This window comes from Mus caroli, unplaced genomic scaffold, assembly GCF_978045245.1.
Source record: "Mus caroli unplaced genomic scaffold, Mus_caroli_1 scaffold_6, whole genome shotgun sequence".
Classification (NCBI taxonomy): Eukaryota; Metazoa; Chordata; class Mammalia; order Rodentia; family Muridae; genus Mus; species Mus caroli.
This window is the reverse complement of record NW_028227261.1, coordinates 60,873,657-60,895,452: the sequence shown is the minus strand read 5'-3', so window position 1 is coordinate 60,895,452 and position 21,796 is coordinate 60,873,657. Positions and strand designations below refer to the sequence as shown.

Here is a 21,796-nt window from a genome sequence, read left to right as displayed (position 1 = left end):
AAGGGAAGGTCTACCCAGTTTATAAGTAAGATTTCTGCTTCTAAAGACTTTTTTTTTTTAATATTTTTTTATTACGTATTTTCCTCAATTACATTTCCAATGCTATCCCAAAAGTCCCCCATACCCTTCCCCACCCACTTCCCTACCCTCCCATTCCCATTTTTTAGCCCTGGCGTTCCCCTGTACTGGGGCATATAAAGTTTGCGTGTCCAATGGGCCTCTCTTTCCAGTGATGGCCGACTAGGCCATCTTTTGATACATATGCAGCTAGAGTCAAGAGCTCCGGGGTACCGGTTAGTTCATAATGTTGTTCCACCTATAGGGTTGCAGATCTCTTTAGCTCCTTGGATACTTTCTCTAGCTCCTCCATTGGGGGCCCTGTGATCCATCCAATAGCTGACTGTTTCTAAAGACTTAAACTCTAAGATGAATTATGTCTTTATATCTAGCACTTAGGATTTTAACCTAGGCTTTTAAGTAGATTGAACTATGATCGTTTAGTTCCACTTTAGTGAAAGAAATTATCAATCAGTAGGCTTTGTACATTGTCATTGATGAGCATTATTTGAGAATTATGAAAAGATCTTCATTATTAGTCTTTTTTTGTAAGAAGGTATCACGTACATTTTTTTGAATATCTTTATTAAAGAGAAATTGGAATGTCAGAGCATTGTATGCTCGTGTATCATGTTCCAAGGTCTGTTGTCACATTTCTAGCTGTGTTCCATCTTCAGCTCTTTCCCTTCTCATGTATACAAAGAAAATCACAGAAAATGTGTTACACTACTTCATAAGTGTTCAGTGTTTTACAGATGCAAGTAAATACACTTAGTTTTTCCACATATACAATGGTAAAATACATATTTTGCTGGTTTTTAATTCCATTCTTTAAACTGTTAAGTTGTTAAAATAATATTTGCAGCTTAGCTATTATAAGAGAATTGGTAAACATTTCACTTTAGATAGACCCTTCCTATGTTAGGGCTATTTTTTCCAGAATATGTCTTTTGGTCTATTAATATGCTGTGAGCTATTAGCTTATTCTTCCAAGAAAGGGTTTGTTTATCAAATAAATTTTAATGTTTCTGTGTGTGTATGGAATACACACACAGTGAAAGAGAGAGAGAGAGAGAGAGAGAGAGAGAGAGAGAGAGAAACAAACGAACCCAGGGACGAGAGAGAGAGAGAGAGAGAGAGAGAGAGAGAGAGAGAGAGAGAGAGAGAGAGAAAAGAGAGAAACAAACGAACCCAGGGACCTGAACATGCTATACAGATGCCCTTCAAAAACTTAGTACTGTACTCTTGAGTTATCAGAGAACACCTGAGCTTAGTAAAATCTATAAGTACTAAAGGAAAAAAAAATCTTTAACTATGTTTAGATTTAGATTCCGTCAGTAATTTGACCAGTTGCCTTTTTCTTCCTCTATAAATGGTTGTCAGTGTCATTATAGAAAAATCAGTGTTCTACAAATCGATTTGGGAAACATTGCTCTGTTTATTGAAACAGAGATAGATGTGTGTGGATTACTTAAATATTCTCAGTTCTAGCTCACAATAATTTTAAAAATAATCTCCCAAAAGAAATAGAGAAATGATTGGGTCTTTTAAAGAAAATTCATAATTGTTATGATGCCCAGTTTAGGAGCCATTGTAATATTAATCATGGCAATTGTATATGGAATTCTTCCTAACAATCACTGTCATATTCAGTAGTGATTAGTAGGGATTATTCCAAATCACTATATTTGCGCTTTAAATTGCTACAATTTTTTTTAAAGATTTATTTATTAGTATATGTTCGCTGTAGCTGTCTTCAAACGCACCAGAAGAGGGTATCAGATCTCATTATGGGTGGTTGTGAGCCACCATGTGGTTGCTGGAATTTGAACTCAGTACCTTTGGAAGAGCAGTCGGTGCTCTTACCCACTGAACCATCTCACCAACCGTGCTACAAATTTTTGAGGAAATTTTGTTTTTAAGTTTAGGCAGCATATTCTTCAATTCTGTGAATTCATTTGTGAACATAAGATCACTTTATATTGTTAAAGCTGCCTGTTCCTCACTTTGATAATATAAGCCTAAAATTTGTATTTCTTTATTGATTATAATTTTAGTATAACTTAAGACATCACAGCATGTGTATTTTTTAATAAGAATCTGCTCATTTTAGTTGGTAAATAATTGTCCTTAGGCCTTGTTTTTAGCAATCTGTAGTTTCCTGAACACTGCTGACACTAGTAAATGCTGGTAGTATACATAAATCATTAAACTTACAGCTAACCAGTGTATGAGTGATTGCATTTAGACTTCCTTGTGAAATATAGTAAAAAGTAATAACTGTGATATTAACATAAGGTACTAATTAATATGAAGGTTTGCTGTTTATAGTTTTGTTTGCCAAATAAAAATCTCTGTCTAAGCTATAAATAGACTGAAAGTATTTTTCAGAATTTCAACACGATAAAATTACTTTTCTTCATGTACCTCATTGATATCTATGTATCTGTCTTCAATAAAGCCATCATCATCTACCACAAATGCATGCAACTGTTCAAATATCACTGTGGTGTCTTCAGAGTTTGTATCTGTTATTTGTGAAAGAGAACTTGGGTTTCTTGTAAGACCATTTTCATAGGTTTCTGCCTCATGCTCTTCCAGGCGATGATGGTTGTAACTCAGCAGAATATTGTACCATACTGGGCACTTGATAGCAATGAAGATGAGTAGTGAAGTTAGCAGTACAGTGGCAACAACACCAACCAGGAAAGCCCAGCTTTTCCCAAGAGGCTCATGCTCTTAAATAGAAGAGAGAAATTTTGTTAAGTTGACAGAAGTCAAGCAGAATTGGAAAGGAACATACTTTATAGTTTTCTGTGAATAAAATTACTAATACACTAAAGACAAGTATGGACAAGGAAAATCATTTACCAAAATGACTACAAGTTGACCAACCCTAACTAAAAAATGCTCCGACATTTGTAACTTAACCTTTTGAGCCCTACCATGACTTCCCAAGTGGAAAACTCATAGAAGGCTTCAGCAGACAGACAGGTCACAGAAAAAAGACAGATTATCTTCAGACTACACACATGTAGTATTTTTGACACATAGATGAATTTTATGTTTAGACTTGGATCTCCTCTCAAATATGCAGTACTCCATATTAAAAGAAAACCAGGTATTGTTACAAGCTCATATAAAGCCATTAACATATGCTTGTGAAGTGTGGTGTCTAGTCTAGTAGATAGTAATTAGTATTGATATCATGCACATGGCATCTAAGTGAGCATGGGTTAGAATTCCAATATTTTATAAATTTTTGTTGAGATGAAGAATTGTTCTTTTACATTCTTCCTAGAAACTCCAACCAGTAAAAGACAAAAAGAACAGTATGTTTAGTACCGATACCTTCAGCAATAGTAATACTCAAAATCAGTACATTACCTGAGGTCCATGTTAAGTTGTGTGAAGAGCTATCAAAAGATGAATTCCTAATGGACTGAAAATCTTCAGTTATAGTGGAAATAAATTTAGAGTGGCATTCAGTTGTGAAGGGTGCTGACTTGATGCTGTAGTGCTTTAGCTCATCTGGGTAGCTACACGTGGTGGTGCTCTCGTTTTCTGGTAAAGGAATAAAGATACATTATGGACGAGAAAAGTAGTTCATAACACAATATTGATTTAGCATTTTTGATAAGTCTGTTTCATTAGATGATAAGAAGGGCTGGAAAGATGGTTCATTAGTTAAAAGCACTTGGTAGTGTTGCAGAGAATCTGCATTGAATTTCCAGCTTCTATGTGGTGGCTCATGATCATCTTTAACTTTAGTTTTGGAAGATCCAGGGCCCTCTTCTGAACTTGCAGGCACCAGGTATACACCTGGTGCATATACATGTAGGCAGAATACTTATAATGCAAAATAAATGAACCAAAGTTTTTTTATTGTAAGATAGTGACTCTATATTTACATGTCTATGTATTAATCCATATTCATGTTATATAGATTAAATGCAGTGTGTATTTTTCATTTGGTTTTTCTGTTGGAAAATTTCTTTTTGGGATAGCATTGGAAATGTAAATGAGGAAAATACCTAATTAAAAAAAAAGATTATTGTTGTAATCTGGTTTTCAAGCAGAGCATGATGTGCAGTTAACAACATAAGTCAACACCTTGGGTTCAGTCTCCAGTGCTAGAATTAGGCATACCTTGTGTATTTTGTGATACAATACCCTAAAGAATATATAGGAAGTTCTTGAACATCCTTTTTTAAGCTAGGACCTTACTGTGTATTCCTAGCTGGTCTGGAACTAACAGAGATCTATCTGCCTCTGTCTCCCAAGTTCTAGAATTAAATGTGTGCCCTATCACACCTAACATATAAAATTAATGTTTTATAACGTCCCCTCTTGTATATATCTTTAAATTGCCACCCCCCCTACAAGGTTGGGTGAGAGCATGTCTATTCTGAAGTTTCTTTCAGCTGTTTTGTTTTGTTTTGTTTTGTTTTTGCAGGGGGGGGCGTGTTGTTTGTTTGGTTTATTTTAACTGTTGTAGAAATGAAGTTCAAGGCCTGCGTCAACTATTGAGCAATGCTTCTAGCCCAGCTGTTTCTTTTTGTCTGTTCTAATCTGACATAAGCCATCAAAGCTCAGTCACATTGTCTTAATGCTTGACTTGAAGTAGGATAGCTTACCTAATGTCACATTAGACATGTTCAGCCAGTTCTGCAACTCAAGTAGACCACAGGTACAGTTCCATGGATTTCCATCCAGAGTTAGTATCTCCAGATGAGGTAGCTGTGGTGCATCGAAGAGGCGTATCAAATTGCCTTGCAGATTCAGAACTTTTAGGTTATTTAGAGGCACAAATGTATCGGGATTCAGTTGTAATATTTTGTTTTGGCAAAGAAATAATTGTTTTAGTTCATTTAAGCCAACAAATGAACCCTGTTGAATTACACTGATTGAATTTCCACAGATATTTAAAATTTCTAGGTTGAGAAGATTCCTGAAACTGCTGTTATATAAGGCAGTGATGTTATTCTCCATCAAGTAGAGCTCAGTGAGTAAAGAGTACATCTGTAGCACCCTGCTATCTGCAGCATTCAGAGTAATTCGGTTATAACTGAGATCAAGAATGGTAACATTGGTACTAATACCCTCTGGAATCAAAGCATAATTCCTTCTGCTGAAATTACATGTGACTTCCTAGAAAAGAAAAGAAAAACAGAAATGATTTAATCAGAATTGATTAAAGTTACATATCCAAGAAGAGATATTGGATCATTCTGGAAAAAGTTGACCTTAAACATAAAAAAGGAAGAGCAAATGTGTTTCTTTATGCAAATAGAATAATGAAGAGTAAGGAAATTCTGATGCAACCACTTAGGGAGATCCAAAGATATCTTCCACCTGTTATATAAGCATTACAGAAAGAGTATTTCAATGTTTCTCTTATAGAAATACAAGGGAAATATAATTCTGTTGACTTACTTAACCTGAAGTATTGGCATATGCTTGTGATCCCAGCACTTGTGAAGTCTTAGGCAGGAGACTAACAAGTACAAGAACAACCTTGGCTGCAAAGTGAGATGCTTTCTCAAAAATACAGACAAAACAGACTGAATCCTTACTTGATGTTTTAGCATACGAGATAAATATATATGGGAGAATTGTTTAAAAGTAAGTATTTTGAAGTTTGTGTAGATACTATTGCATACCTAGGAATAGAATAATTGCTTTTATTTTTGTTTGGGGGGGGCTTCGTTTAAGACAGGGTACTCTATGCAGCCCTTGCTGTCCTGGAACTCACTTCTATAGACTAAGCTGACCTTGAACACAGAGATCTATCTACCTGTCTCTGCTTCCCAAGTACTGGGATTAAAGATGTGTACCATCACCACCCAGCTGCTCTCTACCAAATATGGACCTATCCTGGTTGTGGTGATACACACTTTTAATCCTAGGAAGAGGCAGATGCATTTCTATAAGTTTTAAGGACAGCCTGGTTTACATAGTTGTCTCAAAACAACATCAAATTAAATCATGATTGTTAATGAGCTATAATACAATTCTTGGCTAGCTCTGCTGTTGAAATAATAATGCAGCCACATGATGATAAGCTACATAAGTGAGTTTTTAAGTTTCTTCCATTTTCTGTTTTGTATTGATTGACATGATGGGTTTGTGTTGATGTTTACTTGCAATAGAGTCTCAGTATATTGCAGTAGATGGCCAACTCTTGATCATCCTGCCTCCATCTACTACATGATGGATTACAGGTTTATGTTAGCACAGTTGACTTAGTTGCTTAAAAACTGTTTTATGGTTTATTTTTGGCAGAACTAGGGGTTGAGCTAAGGCAGCATACAAAAGCTCCCCTACTGAGCTCTATGCTAAGCCTGTATTTTATTTATTTACATTATTATTTTATAGATGTAGATTATGTGCTTACCTGTGTGTGGAAGAGGAGAGGAGGAGAGGTCAATGTTAGATGCAATTTAGATTCTCATGTTTGTAGCAAACCATTTCACCTTTCTTACCCCCATCCTATGGTTCGATTTGAACTGATTTGTTTTTTCTTGTGTGTGTATGTGTCCTGATTTTTTTTTTTTTTGGTCTTGAAACTAATCTCTGATTTTAATAGCTAAGAGTTTCCAGAGTTGTACATTATTCAGCTTTTAAATTTTAAAAAAAAACTTTATGTGTATGTGTGAGTCCCTCATGTAAGTATGAGCATCATGTGTCTGCTTGGTGTCTGTGAAGGCCAGAAAGAGCTTCAGTACTCTGCATCTGGGATTACAGGTACTTATGAGCCACAGTGTGATTTCTAGGAAAGGAACCTGAGTTCTCTGCAGGAGCAGAAAGTGCTTTTTTTTTTTTTTTACATAGCATATTTTATTTTCTAACTTTTGTAAAGTATCAAAAACTTTAGCAGAATAACATAGAAACTAAATTGACAACATAGACAACAAATGATAAAGAATATTAAAGCTTTCTGATTAAATACGAACCATTAGTAAAATAGAAATTACAGACCCCAATTCATCATTCTCAAAGTCCAGATATTGCAGTGAACTTCTGTCTAGTTCTTAAAGTCATTTGGATTAAGAGTTGTGAAGATTTATAATGGATTTCATATACTACCAAATATATTTTATGCCCTTAGCATAAAATGTGATATTTTTTAATAAATTTTTTTATTATGTATTTTCCTCAATTACATTTCCAATGCTATCCCAAAAGTCCCCCATTCCCTCCCCCTACCCCCCTACCTACCCATTCCCGCTTTTTGGCCCTGGCATTCCCCTGTACTGGGGCATATAAAGTTTGCGTGTCCAATGGGCCTCTCTTTCCAGTGATGGCCGACTAGGCCATCTTTTGATACATATGCAGCTAGAGTCACAGAAAATGCTCTTAACTGCTGAACCATCTTTTTGGTTCCATTTGGTCAGCTTCTATAAAGAATTCACTTTATAAAACAAAGAATGATTTGTCAAATTGGGCTTTTGCCCAGAGGTTACAGAATTTTAGTATACATAGATTAGTAAATAATTTTATTTTATTTTAAATTGAATTTATTTTTGTACATGTGTATTTGTGTGTGTGTTTGTGTATCCATGTGTCTGTGTGTCCCTGTGTGTTTGTTGTGTGTGCTTTCACGACTCTCCATGCAAATGCATGCCATAGCACATATGGGGGCAGAATACAGTTTTCAGGAGTTCTCACTGTGGTTTAGAGATGGAACTCAGGTTGTTAGGCTCGGTGGCTTGCACCTTTAGCTGCTAAGACATCTTACTGGCTCACAAAATTAATGTTTAATAGTTTGTCAGTTGTGTTTATTTCTCTTTTGTTAGTCTTTTGCTTCTATGTATTTTACTAGATTTCTATACAGTATATTTGAGAACATTTTTATTGTTGGTTGAAACTTACTGTTTCAGAAGCTTGGCTTTTGACAGATGGTAGCAGCACGGAGAAGAGCCAAAACACGAAGCGTGTGCCTTTCATATCGAAGGCCTACGAGAAAAGAGAGTAATCCCATCTCAAAAGATAGTAGCGCTTTAGAGGCTGAGGACATGCATGTATTTTTCTTTTCTTCTTTTTTTTAAATATTTATTTATTTATTATTATATGTAAGTACACTGTAGCTGTCTTCAGACACACCAGAAGAGGGCGTCAGGTCTCATTACGGATGGTTGTGAGCCACCATGTGGTTGGTGGGATTTGAACTCTGGACCTTCGGAAGAGCAGTCGGGTGCTCTTACCCACTGAGCCATTTCACCAACCCCCGTATTTTTCTTTTAAAAGAAAACATGAAACACTCACATTGCTTTTCATTATCCTATTACTAACCTTTACCAACTAAACAGCCCCTGAAGACACTGAGATTCAGGGTTTTTCTCGTGTGTTTTATTAGCTTCAGATGTCATGAAAAAAGAGTTGTATTAAAAATGTTTCAGCATATATGTATATGAAAAATCTCAAAGGAACATATTTATTATGTATGACATATGATTATGTGTATACTTCACTAGGTTGGTGCTTCTTGGTATTTTAAATTTGAGTGTTGTATTAATATTATTGATCAATTTGGAGTGGTGGAAGATAAAAATCACTAGTTTTTTTTTTTCAAGTATTCTCTACCATAATTTCCAGTATATTGACCCATCACTTTCTTACAGATATTTAATGATTTTTTGCCAGATGAATATTGTGGGTTTATAATGTTATTACCACATGTAAATTATTGTTTACTGAACCCTGAAAATAGCATGATTACTTTTTCCATTTTAGGCTATTTTTCTGATAAACTGAGCTTATTTTTCTCATGTGTTTAGTTTTCTGTGTTTTTTTTTTCATGAGTTTATTCCCATGCTTTTCCATAGCAAATTTCTCAGTAATTAGTAGGTGCTTTACTTAAGTATTCCCTCCGTATCAGCTGCATAAAAAGCGTCTGCTGGAGCCGGTTCCTGTGCTTAGTCTAGAGATGTGGACTGAGGAGCCCACGGCTGTTCACTTCTGCCTTTCAGGTATACATTCTCTGTAGTCTTTGTTACACATTCTTGTTTTCTAGAATTCCCAGTCTTATTTTATTGTTTTGGGTTTTTGTTTTGTTTTGTTTTTTTTGGTTTTTTTTTTGTTTTTTTTTTTTTGTTTTTTTTTTGAGAGAAATCTGTATAGCCTGTCTGTCCTAGAACTCACTTTGTAGACCAGGCTGGCCTCGAACTCAGAAATCCGGCTGCCTCTGCCTCCCGAGTTCTGTTCTGTTCTGTTCTGTTCTTTTCTTTTTTCTTTTTTCTTTTTGGTGGGGCATCATAACTTTTAAAAATGACCATGGGAAGGACCTTTGTGTTGTTCTTTTTTTTTTTTTTTTCAGCTTGGATGGTTATTTGTTTTTAAATTTAATTTTATTTGTAATTCATTTTTTAAAATCCATATTCCACCCTCCCACCCTCCAACTGCTCCACATCCCACACCCTCTCCCCACAACACCCTATCTCTACATGGATGCTCTCACTCTCCACTCCATCTGAACTCTTAAACTCCCTAAGGTTTCCAGTCTCTTGAGGGTTAGGTGCATCTTCTCTAAATGAACACAGAGCGGGAAGTCCTCTACTGTATGTGTGTTGGGGGCCTCATATCAGCTGGTGTATGCTGTCTGTTTGGTGGTCCAATGTCTGAAAGATCTTGGGGGTCCAGATTAATTAGAACTGCTCGTCCTCCTATAGGATCGCTCTTCTCCTCATATTCTTTCAGCCTTCTCTAATTCAACATGAGAGATCAGCTGCTTCTGTCCATTGGTTCGGTGCAAATATCTACATCTGACTCTTTCAGTTGCTCGTTGGGTCTTTTGGAGAGCAGCCATGATAGACCCTTTTTTGTGAGATCTCCATAGCCTCAGTAATAGTGTCAGGCCTTGGGACCTCCCTGTGCTGCTGGACCTTCTTTTCCTCAGGCTCCTCTCCATTCCCATCCCTCTAATTCTTTCATACAGAAACTATTATGGGTCAGAGATGTGACTGTAGGATGGCAACCCCATCCCTCACTTGATGTCCTGTCTTCCTGCTGAAGGTGGGCTGTATAAGTTCCCTCTCCCTACTGTTGGGCATTTCATCAAAGGTCCCTCCCTGTGAGTCCTGGAAGTCTCTCACCTCCCAAGTCTCTGGTCTACTCTGCCCACCCCCCACCCCCATCTCCTGAGGTTGCCTGTTTACAGTCTTTCTGCAGGCCCTCAGGGCTTCAGTCCTTTTCCCTCACACAATACCAGATCAGGTTCCCTTCTCCTCCCCACTCTTCCCTCCCACCCCATCCACTTTCCTCTCAGGTCCCTCCCTCCCTCCCTCCCTCCCTCTCCCTCCCTCCCCACTTATGATTGCTTTCTTCTCTCTCCCAAGTGGGAAAGAGCAAGTCTCAAATTCATCTGGAAAGGCAAACAAAACAAAACAAAACAGAATAGAGAAAACAATTTTTAACAATAAGAGAACATTTGGAGGAATCACCATCCCTGGCCTCAAGCTTTACTACAGGGCAATAGTGATAAAAACTGCATGGTATTGATACAGAGACAGAAATGTTGATCAGTGGAGTAGAATTGCAGACCCAGAAATAAAACCACACACTTACCCATACTTGATTTTTGACAAAGGTGCCAAAATATGCAATGGAAAAAAGAAAGCATCTTCAACTAATGGTGCTGGTCTAACTGGCTGTCTGTGTGTAGAAGCATGAAAATAGACCTATATTTGTCACCTTGAACAAAGCTCAAGTCCAAGTGGATCAAGAACCTCAACATAAAACCAGATACACTGAATCTAATAAAAGAGAAAGTGGGAAAGAGCTTTGAACTCATTGGTACAGGGGGAAGTTTCCTAAACAGAACTCCAGTGGCTCATGCTCTATGATAATAATTGATAAACAGGACCTCATGAAATTGGAAAGCTTCTGTAAGGCAAAGGACATAGTCAGTAAGACATATTGGCAACCTACAGATTGGAAAAAAAAAAAACTTCACTAACCCCCCATCCAATAGAGGGCCAATATCCAAAATATATAAATAACTCAAGAAACTAACCACCAAACAAACAAACAAACAAACAACCCAGTCAAAAAATAGGGTATAGAACTAAACCAAGATTTCACAACTGAGGAATCTCGAATGGCTGAGAAACACCTAAAGAAATGTTCAAAGTCCTTAGTGATCAGAGAAATGCAAATCAAAACGACCCTGAGATTCCACCTTATACCAGTCAGAATGGCTTAGATCAAAACCTCAGGTGACAACACATGTTGGAGAGGATGTGGAGAATGCTGGTGGGATTGCAAACTGATACAACCACGCTGGAAATCAATCTGAAGGTTCCTCAGAAAATTGGAAATAGATTTACCTGAAGACCCAGCTATACCACTCTTGGGAATATACCCAAAAGATGGCCCACCATGCCACAGGAGCACGTGTTCTACTATGTTCTTAGCAGCCTTATTTGTGATAGCCAGAAGCTGGAAATAAGCTAGATGACCCACTACAGAAGAATGGATGCAGAAAATGTGGTTCATTTACACAATGAAATACTACTCAGCTATTATTAAGAATGAGGACATCCTAGCAGGGTGTGGTGGTGCACACCTTTAATCCCAGCACGAGGGAGGCAGAGGCAGGTAGATTTCTGAGTTCAAGGCCAGCCTGGTCTACAAAGTGACTTCCAGGACAGCCAGGGCTATACAGAGAAACTGTCTCAAAAAAAAAAAAAAAAAGAGGACATCCTGAGTTTTGCAGGCAAAAGGATGGAACTAGAAAATATGATCCTGAGTGAGGTAACACAGATGTGAAAGGACATGCATGGTATGTACTCACTAATAAGTGGATATTAGCACCCCCCCCCAAAAAAAAAAAAAACCCATACAGAATACACAAGATACAGTCCACACAATTCAAAAGGCTCAACAAGCTGAAGTGCCCAAGTGAGGATGCCTCGGCCCTACTTGGGAGAAGAAAGCAATCGGTCAGGGCAGAGGTCTGGAGGTCTTTTTGCCTCCTCCTCTACTTCTAGAATACCTGATAATAGTAATTAAATAAGTTCCTGTACTAGAAATCAAGTGAATTTTCTGCTTTTTCCATTGTTAACATGGGAAAATTTGCTTTTGCAGTTTACATTTAACTATTAACTTTTAGACTTCTAAATTTTATTTTTATTTCCCAGTCCATTCTCTCTGTTTTTGTGGGCTTATACTCCCTTTTACCTTTAACTTTTATTTTAGTCAGGTTTTAAATAGGAGCCAAAGTTAATAGGTATATTCAGTATGCTGCCCAAAGTAGAAATTGCCTCGTATTGAAAAGTAATAATCTTAGTAGTTATTTTCTATTTAATCATTTTATTCATGTTGATGTTTCATATTCTGTCTCTCTATCTATTTTCTCAGAGTCATCCCAGAAACCTTTTTACATACAAATATGTTTGAACGGATTTAGTTATTATCATCTTTAGGGAGTCTGCTAAAATTTAATCTTTATATCTGAAAGCATTTATTATAAATACTTATTGAAGATTTTTAAAAAGATTATTGAATCCAAGCAAGAAGTAGAAAAACTAAGTAGATTAAGAAGACTCTTTTGACTTACTGAAGTCTGTTTGCTCATAGGTGATAAGAATTTATTATTTTTCAGTGCTGGTCTATTCTTATCCGCTCATTTATTGCTTTCAATTTGTTGATCTGTTTAAGTTAATTTCCCTTCTTTTTGTCATTTCATAATCAAACTTGCTAGAAAAAGCTACTTTGCTTCCTAGATTTTATACAATATGCATTTTATATGATATATATATACACATACACACAAACATATATATATATTTATATATATATTTACTCTTTTAGAGCCATAATGAGATCAAATGACATCTTATTCCACACCATTGGCTAAAAAGGGAGATGCCTAGGTCATTTATCAAAGCTAGCTTACCTGTACTAGGAACAGTTTTATAGCATCTTTGATGGCTTGCACTTCTCAGTGGTATGGTAAACTTAGTCCTGAAGTCCCCAGTGGTACACAGACATGAATGAGGAAGAATAAGTAACAGAAGTGATAGTTTTCAGGCATATGGGCTACAGATGGCTAGAGATAGCAACTAGGGTATAAACAAATGAACTGATTTAAGAAAAGAGATGGGTGGAACAGAAGCAAGTTAGGGCCAGACATGCTTTTATCCCAACACTAGGGAGGCAGAGGCAGGAGGATCTATGTGTTTGAGGCTACCATGATCTCATATGCATTCTAGGTCCTGTCTCAACCCCGCCCTACCCCCGCCCCAGAGATAAGGAATAAAAGTGGAGTTGGGGCAGGGTTGTCAAGGGAGAAGGAGTTAGAGGATCATGTTATGTTTACCACCTAGTTATTGCTTTCTAGGGTGTGTTAAAAGACAGCTATGGAGTTAGAAATTTTTTCTTGATGAAGTTTAGGCTGAAAGGCAGCATATATTCAGGGCTTTACACTTTGTAAAGTGTATCTGCAGCATTACGATGTTTAAAGTTTCCATGCACACTGTCTGCAGGCTTCTTCACGTAATGCTTATAATTTTTGCTAGGGGAGAGATCAATAGAGAGTGAATGGTAACCATTGTGATACTAAATAAATCCCCAGACAGAAACATTTCCTTCAGAAAGTCGATTTTAAACCATTTTTTAAAAACACAGTTAAATGAAAAACCTTTTTAAGGTTTTCTCAATTTGAAAGTTATTTTGAAATGATTTTTTGTGTTTTAAAATGAATTTTAAAAATCAGGAAGAATTAGAGTATCAGATTCTGTTAGCTGGCTTATGGATTTAAGAGCTCTTTACACAGGAAAACCAAATGTATACACAAAGGAATGATGCTGATATGGAAATTGTGATTCTCTTAAATCAATTTTTCAGTACAAGTTTAGGAATTTTGGGTTATTTTTATATGACTTCATATGAGCAATGAGATTAAAAAAAAAAGATTCTGCATTTGTTTTGGTTTTGTTAAATAAAGTCCAGAAGTAATTTTACTGTTCAAAATTTTACATATTTATGCCATAATACAGTGCTTTTGGAGTAAAGTGTTGTTGACAGTTATAATTATTACTCTAACTACTTTATGATTTTTATATTTTAAAACTTAAATAATAACTTATTAGAAATTATATTTGAAAACTAATAATGATGGTAGTAATCACCCAACATCAGTAGTTTCAACTAATCCTTTTGATCTTGTAACTTTTTTTAAGTATAGCATAGAGTTTATTCAGGGCATGGGGAGGGGAGTAAAGAGGGTAGTAGAGGCAGAGAAAGACAGAGAGAAGGAGAGAGTAGAGAAGTAGAGGCCTGCCATGGCCATGAGCACGTGGAGAAAGGAGGAAGGGAAGGAGATGGGGAAGGGGAGAGCAAGAGCAGTAAATTTGTTTTAAGGTTAAAGTTACTTCAGACTTCTCTGATTAACATTTAAAAATTAAAACATTAAAAATTAAAGATGATATTAAAAATTTGATTCACTAGATGATAACTTTTGTATTCCATTATAAGTTGACTTGTAAAGAGCCGTTGCCTGTTGCATAGGTTTATATTATTTCTGCAGTAGACAGTGTGAAAATATGATCATGCCCTCTGCTCTTTAGCACTAATGGCAAGGATTGCTCTACAGATCTGACAGAGTTAGCAACAACTTGGCCTTAAGTATGTAAGCGCTTACCTTTCCTTTCTCCTCTGTGTGTCTGAGAGCAGTGTGTGCGAGGAGTTTACTCTGCTTCTTCTACACCATTAGAAAAGCCTGTGTCAGACGGTCGCATTTCACGGTTCTAACCTTTGTACTCGTAAACAAGTGATTAAAGGCAAGCTGGACTTCCTTAGCAAAAGATTGACTAGAACTTAGTTTCTTAAAGACATCCTTGACTTTTTAAGTATAACAAGTAACATAGGTTACTTAGTTTTTGTGTTTCACTTCAAAATTTTATCAAAATATTAACAATTTTATTTTGTGGCTTAAAGTGTAAAATATTGAGAGTATTTTTGGAAGATGTTACTGTCTAAGTTAGTTAGGTTTCTATCCTTGCACAAACGTCATGACCAAGAAGCAGTTGAGGAGGAAAGGTTATTCAGCTTATACTTCCACATTGCCGTTCATCACCAAGGAAGTCGGGACTGGAACTCAAGCAGGTCAGGAAGCAGGAGCTGATGCAGAGGCCGTGGAGGGATGTTCATTACTGGCTTGCTTCCCCTGGCTTGCTCAGCTTGCTTTCTTATAGAACCTAGGACTACCAGCCCAGGGATGGCACCACCCACAATGGGCTGGACCCTCCCACCCTTGATCACTAATTGAGAAAATGCCTTACAGCTGGATCTCATGGAAGCATTTCCTCAAGGGAGGCTCCTTTCTCCCTTTCTCCTTTTCAAGTTGACACTCAAAACTACCCAGTACAGTTTCTAAAGTAATGTAGGTTAATATTAAAGCTATTTTAGATTCTGCTAGATTCAACTGAAAAATATATCACCAAATTTTATATTCCACTGCCTTTCAACATTGTTGTCTGCTCATTTTTACGATACCTTGCTTTTATTAGTCACTTTACTGCCAAGTTATTACAAGGGCAAAGTGCTCAAGCCATTTAAAGACCTGGCAGCCATTACATACCTTCATACCTTGTGATGCAGTCTTAACCCTCTGGAAGGTAGAATGCAATACAGTACTAGCTCCCACCAATCTACAGTGACTACTGCAAGAAACAAGGGTTTGTCGAGTCATGAAATATAGGTGAGCTCATGAACTCACCTAAATTTTAACACTAGAATGCACATACTAATTATTGATGGTCAGAGGGAAAATATGACTGCCTGTTCAGTGAAGAAGAAAGAAAGAATGAAAGAAAGAAAGAAGAAAAGAAAAAAAAGGAAGAAATTCCTGTGTCTGTAGGAAATGTTCTAGGTTTAGATTCCTTTTGCTAGTTGTAGGATCTGAGTATATAGAAGGTATGGAGTATGTGACCCTAATGGACTTAGCTGTTAACTGATTGAAGACAGTATAAGTTGTTATCTATGAGTAAAAGACAGTAACTAATGATAGATTTTTAATCAGATTTTTGAAAGAATAGTAAAAGATCTTGACCCTATGACCTTTGTACAAAAATTCATGTTAAATCAAACTCATTCTTTCCTTTTTTCCTTTTTTTTTTTTTTTCTTGACAAGCTCACAGTCTGCAGTCCTGGCTAGCCGAGAACCTCCTATATAGATCAGGCTGTTCCGGAACTCATAGAGATCTGCCTGCCTCTGTTGCTCAAGTACTGTGATTAAAGTCATGGGCCACCATACCTGGCAAATAAATTCTCTCAGATTTTTTTTTTAATGATTCCTGGTAGGTCAAACATACTATTAGGCAGGCTTCATTCCCAAGAGAATTGCATAACACAAACTACACTGGACTAAGGGCAGAGGAGATGTTTCAAAAAGCTGGGAGAGGGAGCTATATGATGGTAGAGAAGTCAGATATGTGCAATATAGGGTAGGTGTCAAAATACATTATACGAATTCTTAAAGAGTTAATAAAAAGACCATTTCTTTAAAAGGAAAGTTTTTCCACTGTACTAGTAATTGACTATGTGGAAAATAAAATACTGGGCACACTAGTGGTATTTCGTGTGAATATATTGTGATTACACGATTAGGGTAACCATTGTTGTCATTGCTGTTATTATACAATAGTTATATTTTTTCTGGAAATTAATGTGTTATGGTGCTAAAATATGTTTGTATTTAAAGCAATAGGTAAAAGGAAATATAAGCATATTATTGATCTTAAGGTATAATTTGGTTTTGTTTTTATTAGATCATTATCTTAATCATCATCACCGTGTGTGCACCTGTGTATATAGGTACTCATGTGACATGGTGCATGTGTGCAGTTGGTTCTTTCCAGTATTGATTCCATGGATTGAAAGATAATCAGGGTTGTGCAGCAAGCACTAGACCCACTGAGCCATCTCACCAAACCTAGGCTTTTTCTTTTAAAAAAAATCAAATTGTGTGAGTGTGGGGGTGTGGGGGTGGGGTGTGATTGCTCAGTGGTTAAGAGCAGTGTTCTTGCAGAGGACTAAGATTTGGTTCCCAGCATCCTTATAATCGCTTACCACTCCTGTAACTCCAGTAACAAGGATATGGCACCCACTTTTGACCTCTGCAGGCAATAGGCCCACACATGGAACACATACATATGTGCATGCAAAACACTGATTCACATAAGATAAAATAAATAAGTCCTAAGAATAATTCACATTGTAGAGTAGCTCTCTGTATTGGTTAGTTCCCTCAGAGCTGCCTTGCTTTACATGATTTACACAGTAACTTTCTTTCTTTTCTTTTTTTAAATTTCCTTGCTACTCATTGTAAAAGAAACAGTGATAAACGTGGATATGCAAGCATCTCTATAGTAGGATGCAGCATTTTGGGGGTAGATGTCCAGGAGTGAGTGGTACAGCTAGGTTATCCAATTTGTACAGTAGTGCATTAGCCTATTCCCACAGAATACAAGGGTTCCCCTTTCCTGTATCCGAACCTGCACTTGTCATTTATTTTCTTGATGATTGCCATTCTCAATAGGAACACAGTAACTTTCTATACAGATTTTAACTTGATCAGAGAATGCTATGACTAACAGATGTTTGAAAGTCACTGTTTTAAGACTAAAATTTACTTTTGGCATATATCACCATTAAATGAACCCTCAGATGTACAAGGCCTGAAAGTTTATATATGATAATCTCTCTGTTTTAGTCATACATTTAAATAGATAATAAATAAATTGGATTTGAGGATGGAGATGAGAAGAGTATATTAAGTCTGAGCTGATGTGATCAAGTTTTATATGGTTGATTTTCTTTTTAGTACCTCAGAATAATTTGATTTTATTTTCTCTCTCAGTATACTAACAGGAACTTTGTATGCTTTTTATTTCAGGAAGGAAAAACAAATCAGAAGTGTAGAAGAAGAAGTTGAACAAGAAAAGCAAGCAGCAGATGGCATTATCAAAAATATGTCTCCTGAAAAACAAGTCAAGTACATAGAAATGAAAACCACAAATGAGAAACTGTTGCAGGTGATATTACTCTGGACTGTATGCTAGGCGTGGAGCACAATACTAATCAAAGTACAATTTGAAAAATCAACACCAGGGTCTCTGAGAATGAACCTACTCATCAGAACCTCATTGTAACAAGGGCCTCAGCTAATTCCCACAGTCATTTAAGTGTGGAAGACACTAAGAAAGGATTCATTTTCTTATGCTGCATAGTGTTTTAGCTTTTAAAAGAATACATAATAGTTTGGTTCTCTTATCTTCAGTTTTGCATGTCATAAAGGTATATGAAAACGGCTTGGATATAATTACTTATTTGAGACAGGGTCTCATAATGTAGCCATGGCTTTCTTGAAACTTGTTCTGTAGACAGGACTGGCATGGAATTCACAGAGATCGTCCTGCCTCTGTCTTCCAAATGCATGCACACCTTATCTAAAAACTTAGATTTTTATGAACTTTTAATGGAGATTAAAGGGGCTCACAGACCACAGCTGGATATTAGTTTTGTTTCATTTTCCTCCCAGCTTGATAAGCAACAAGCCATTTAACCTGTTTTGTCCCTGATTTGAATGTTTTCCTAGTCATGTTGCTTAAAGGAACAGTTTAGGTGCCTGATGATAACCCTCCCAGTGTTAAACATCAATGCTTCTTCAAGCCCATATGACCCTAAACTGAAGGATTACCAAAAAAAAAAAAAAAAAAAAAGGATCAATAACTGCCAGTAATGAATATTATTTATTTCTCTGATATTGCTTCATTTAATTTTATTATAACATTTGTTATCTTGAACAAATTTTTTGGATAAATGAATCCTTGAAGAAAGCATATTGTAGAAATGCCAAACTATTATGAAAGTATATAAGGGTTATGAATGATCAATGGTTCTTTCTTTTTTTAAAGATTGATTTATTATATGTAAGTACACTGTAGCTGTCTTCAGACACACCAGGAGAGGATATCAGAGCTCATTAAGGATGGCTGTGAGCCACCATGTGGTTGCTGGGATTTGAACTCAGGACCTTCAAAAGAACAGTTGGTGCTCTTAATCACTGAGCCATCTCTCCAGCCCAGATCAATGGTTCTTTCTCTTTCATCCCTCCTTCATGTCTCTTCCCTGTCCCTTCTCCTTTCTCCCTCTGTGGTCAATTGTCTTTCCCTTCTTCCCTCCTTCCATCCTTGCTCCCTCTATTTTTCTTTCTTCCTTTGTCCCCTCCTATATATATGTCTTGACTCTAAAAGGAGTTAGGCAAAATATGTGAACATGTGGCTAAAGATTATTCGAATTTTAAATCTTTATTTTGAACAATGACATCATTAGTTTGAAAGTCTTTGATAATTACTATGATCAAAATATTTATATAATAATTGTGACAAACATACAAGGTTTGGAAGGTATGTGAGAAGAATTTTAGAACTAATAAAAGAAGCTATTTCGAATAGAATAAAACCTTGGTAAGTTAGGAATTGAATATATTTACAGAATTTATTTTATCATATTTATACATGATATGCTAAAACATGAAGGAAAAAAATATTCTTTTAAATTTTCCTTTTTCCCTTTAGGAATTAGATACACTTCAGCAACAACTAGATTCTCTGAACATGAAAAAGGAGAGCCTAGAAACTGTGAGTATAACGTTGTGGGAGTGTTCTGACACTGAGCTCTGAAGGGTAATTCAGGGGAGCATCAGCCAGAACCATGCACAAAATCTGGGCAATTGGTGTTCTGTTCAGGAAGTTTCCCCCTGTGCTGATGTGTTCAAAGCTCTTTTCTACTCTCTCCTCTATTAGATTCAGTGTATCTGGTTTTATGTGGAGTCTTTGACCCACTTGGACTTGAGCTTTGTACAGGAAATAAGAATGGATCAATTTTCATTCTTCTACATGCTGACCACCACTTGAACCAGCACCATTTGTTGAATATGTTGTCTTTTTTCCACTGCGTGGTTTTGGCTTCTTTGTCAAAGATCAGGAGATCATAGGTGTGTGAGTTTAATTCTGGGTCTTCAATTCTATTCCATTGATCTACCTGTCTGTCTCTGTGCTAATACAGTTTTTAGCACTATTGCTCTGTAATACAGCTTGAGGTCAGGGATGTTGATTCCCCCAGAAGTCCTCTTATTGTTGAGAATAATTTTTGCTATCCCTGGATTTTTGTTATTCCTGATGAATTTGAGAATTGAGTTGTCCTTCTGTTGTATAATTGCTTGGGCTAGAACTTCGAGTTCTATATTGAATAGATAGGGAAAGAGTGGGCAGCCTTTTCTAGTCCTTGATTTTAGTGGGATTGCTTCAAGTTTTTCTCTATATAGTTTGTGAGATGATCATGTAGATTTATTTTTCTTTGAGTTTGCTTATATAGTGGATTATTACATTGATAGACTTCCATATATTGAACCATCCCTGCATCCTTGGGATGAAGCATATTTGATGATGGTGAATGATCATTTTGATGTGTTCTTGAATTCAGTTTGCGAGAATTTTATTGAGTATTTTTGCATTGATATTCATAAAGGAAATTGGTCTGAAATTCTCTTTGTTTGTTTGGTCTTTGTGTGGTTTACATATCAGCCTAACTGTGGCTTCATAGGACGAATTGGGTAGTGTTTCTTCTGTTTCTATTTTGTTGAATAATTTGAAGAGTATTGGTATTAGGTCTTCTTTGAAGGCCTGATAGAATACTACACTAAACCCATCTGGTCCTAGACTCTTTTTTAGTTGGGAGACTTTTAATGGCTGCTTCTATTTCTTTAGGGGTTATGGGACTGTTTAGATGGTTTATATGATCCTGATTTAACTTTGGTACCTGGTATCTGTCTACAAAATTTTCCATTTCATCCAGATTTTCCAGTTTTGTTGAGTACAGAATTTTGTAGTAAGATCTGATGATTTTTTTAAATTTCCTCGGTTTCTGTTGTTATTTCTCCCTTTTCATTTCTGATTTTGTTAATTTAGTACTGTCTCTGTGCTCTCTAGTTGGTTGGCTAAGAGTTTGTTGATTTTCTCAAAGAACCAGCTCCTGGTTTTGTATAGTTCTCTTTGTTTCTAATTGGTTGATTTTAGCCCTGAATTTCATTACTTTCTGCTGTCTACTCCTCTTGGGAATATTTGCTTCTTTTTGTTCTAGAGCTTTAGGTGTGCTGTTAAGCTGGTAGTGTGTGCTCTCTCCAGTTTCTTTATGGAGGCACTCAGAGATATGTGTTTTCCTCTTAGCACTGTTTTCATTGTGTTCCATAAGCTTCGGTATGTTGTGCCCTCATTTTCATTAAATTCTAAAAAAATCTTTAATTTCTTTCCTGACCAAGTTATCATTGAGTAGAGAGTTGTTCAGCTTCCATGAGTATGTGGGCTTTCTGTTGTTTTTGTTGTTATTGAAGACCAGCCTAAGTCCATGGTGATCTGATAGGATGCATGGGATTATTTTAGTCTTCTTGAATCTGTTCAGGCTTGTGTTGTGACCAATTATAGTCAGTTTTGGAGAAGGTCCCATGAGGTGTTGAGAAGAAGGTACATTCTTTTGTTTTGGGGTGAAATGGTCATAAGTTCTGCATTTGGGGCATATTCAGAATTGAGAGTTCATTTTGGTAGATATTTCATTTAATGTATGGAGTGTCCTTTCTCATCTTTTTTGATAACTTTTTGTCGAAAGTTGATTTTATTCGATATTAGAATGACTACTCCATTTTGTTTCTTGGGACCATTTGCTTTGAAGAAAAATT

At 36.4% G+C, this 21,796-nt stretch overlaps 2 protein-coding genes across 4 annotated transcripts in view; one reads left to right on the top strand and one right to left on the bottom strand.

The window, feature by feature from the left end:
- Positions 1 to 21,796, top strand: part of Ift74 (intraflagellar transport 74) — an 83,409-nt gene that overhangs the window by 21,536 nt on the left and 40,077 nt on the right. For all 3 annotated transcript variants that reach the window (XM_085839185.1, XM_085839186.1, XM_085839187.1), the window contains 2 exons: positions 17,957 to 18,095; positions 19,641 to 19,703. In XM_085839185.1, the coding sequence (XP_085695311.1) occupies positions 17,957 to 18,095; positions 19,641 to 19,703 (202 nt within the window). The remainder of the gene's footprint in view (positions 1 to 17,956; positions 18,096 to 19,640; positions 19,704 to 21,796) is intronic.
- On the bottom strand, positions 345 to 14,835 carry Lrrc19 (leucine rich repeat containing 19). Its single transcript, XM_021159282.3, has 5 exons — positions 14,702 to 14,835; positions 7,933 to 8,016; positions 4,695 to 5,208; positions 3,445 to 3,621; positions 345 to 2,795 (listed from the first exon to the last, which is right to left on the bottom strand). Exons 2-5 carry the CDS (start codon positions 8,005 to 8,007, stop codon positions 2,467 to 2,469), a joined length of 1,095 nt encoding a protein of 364 aa, XP_021014941.1. The 5' UTR covers positions 8,008 to 8,016; positions 14,702 to 14,835; the 3' UTR covers positions 345 to 2,466.

Excerpts from the sequence above, each read along its gene's own strand:
- Lrrc19 (XM_021159282.3), bottom strand. The coding sequence starts at position 8,007 with ATGAAAGGCACACGCTTCGTGTTTTGGCTCTTCTCCGTGCTGCTACCA. Across the intron at positions 5,209-7,932 it reads AAAGCCAAGCTTCTGAAACA|GAAGTCACATGTAATTTCAG; the intron begins GTAAGTTTCAAC and ends TTTCTTTTCTAG. Across the intron at positions 3,622-4,694 it reads CATGTCTAATGTGACATTAG|AAAACGAGAGCACCACCACG; the intron begins GTAAGCTATCCT and ends TTCCTTTACCAG.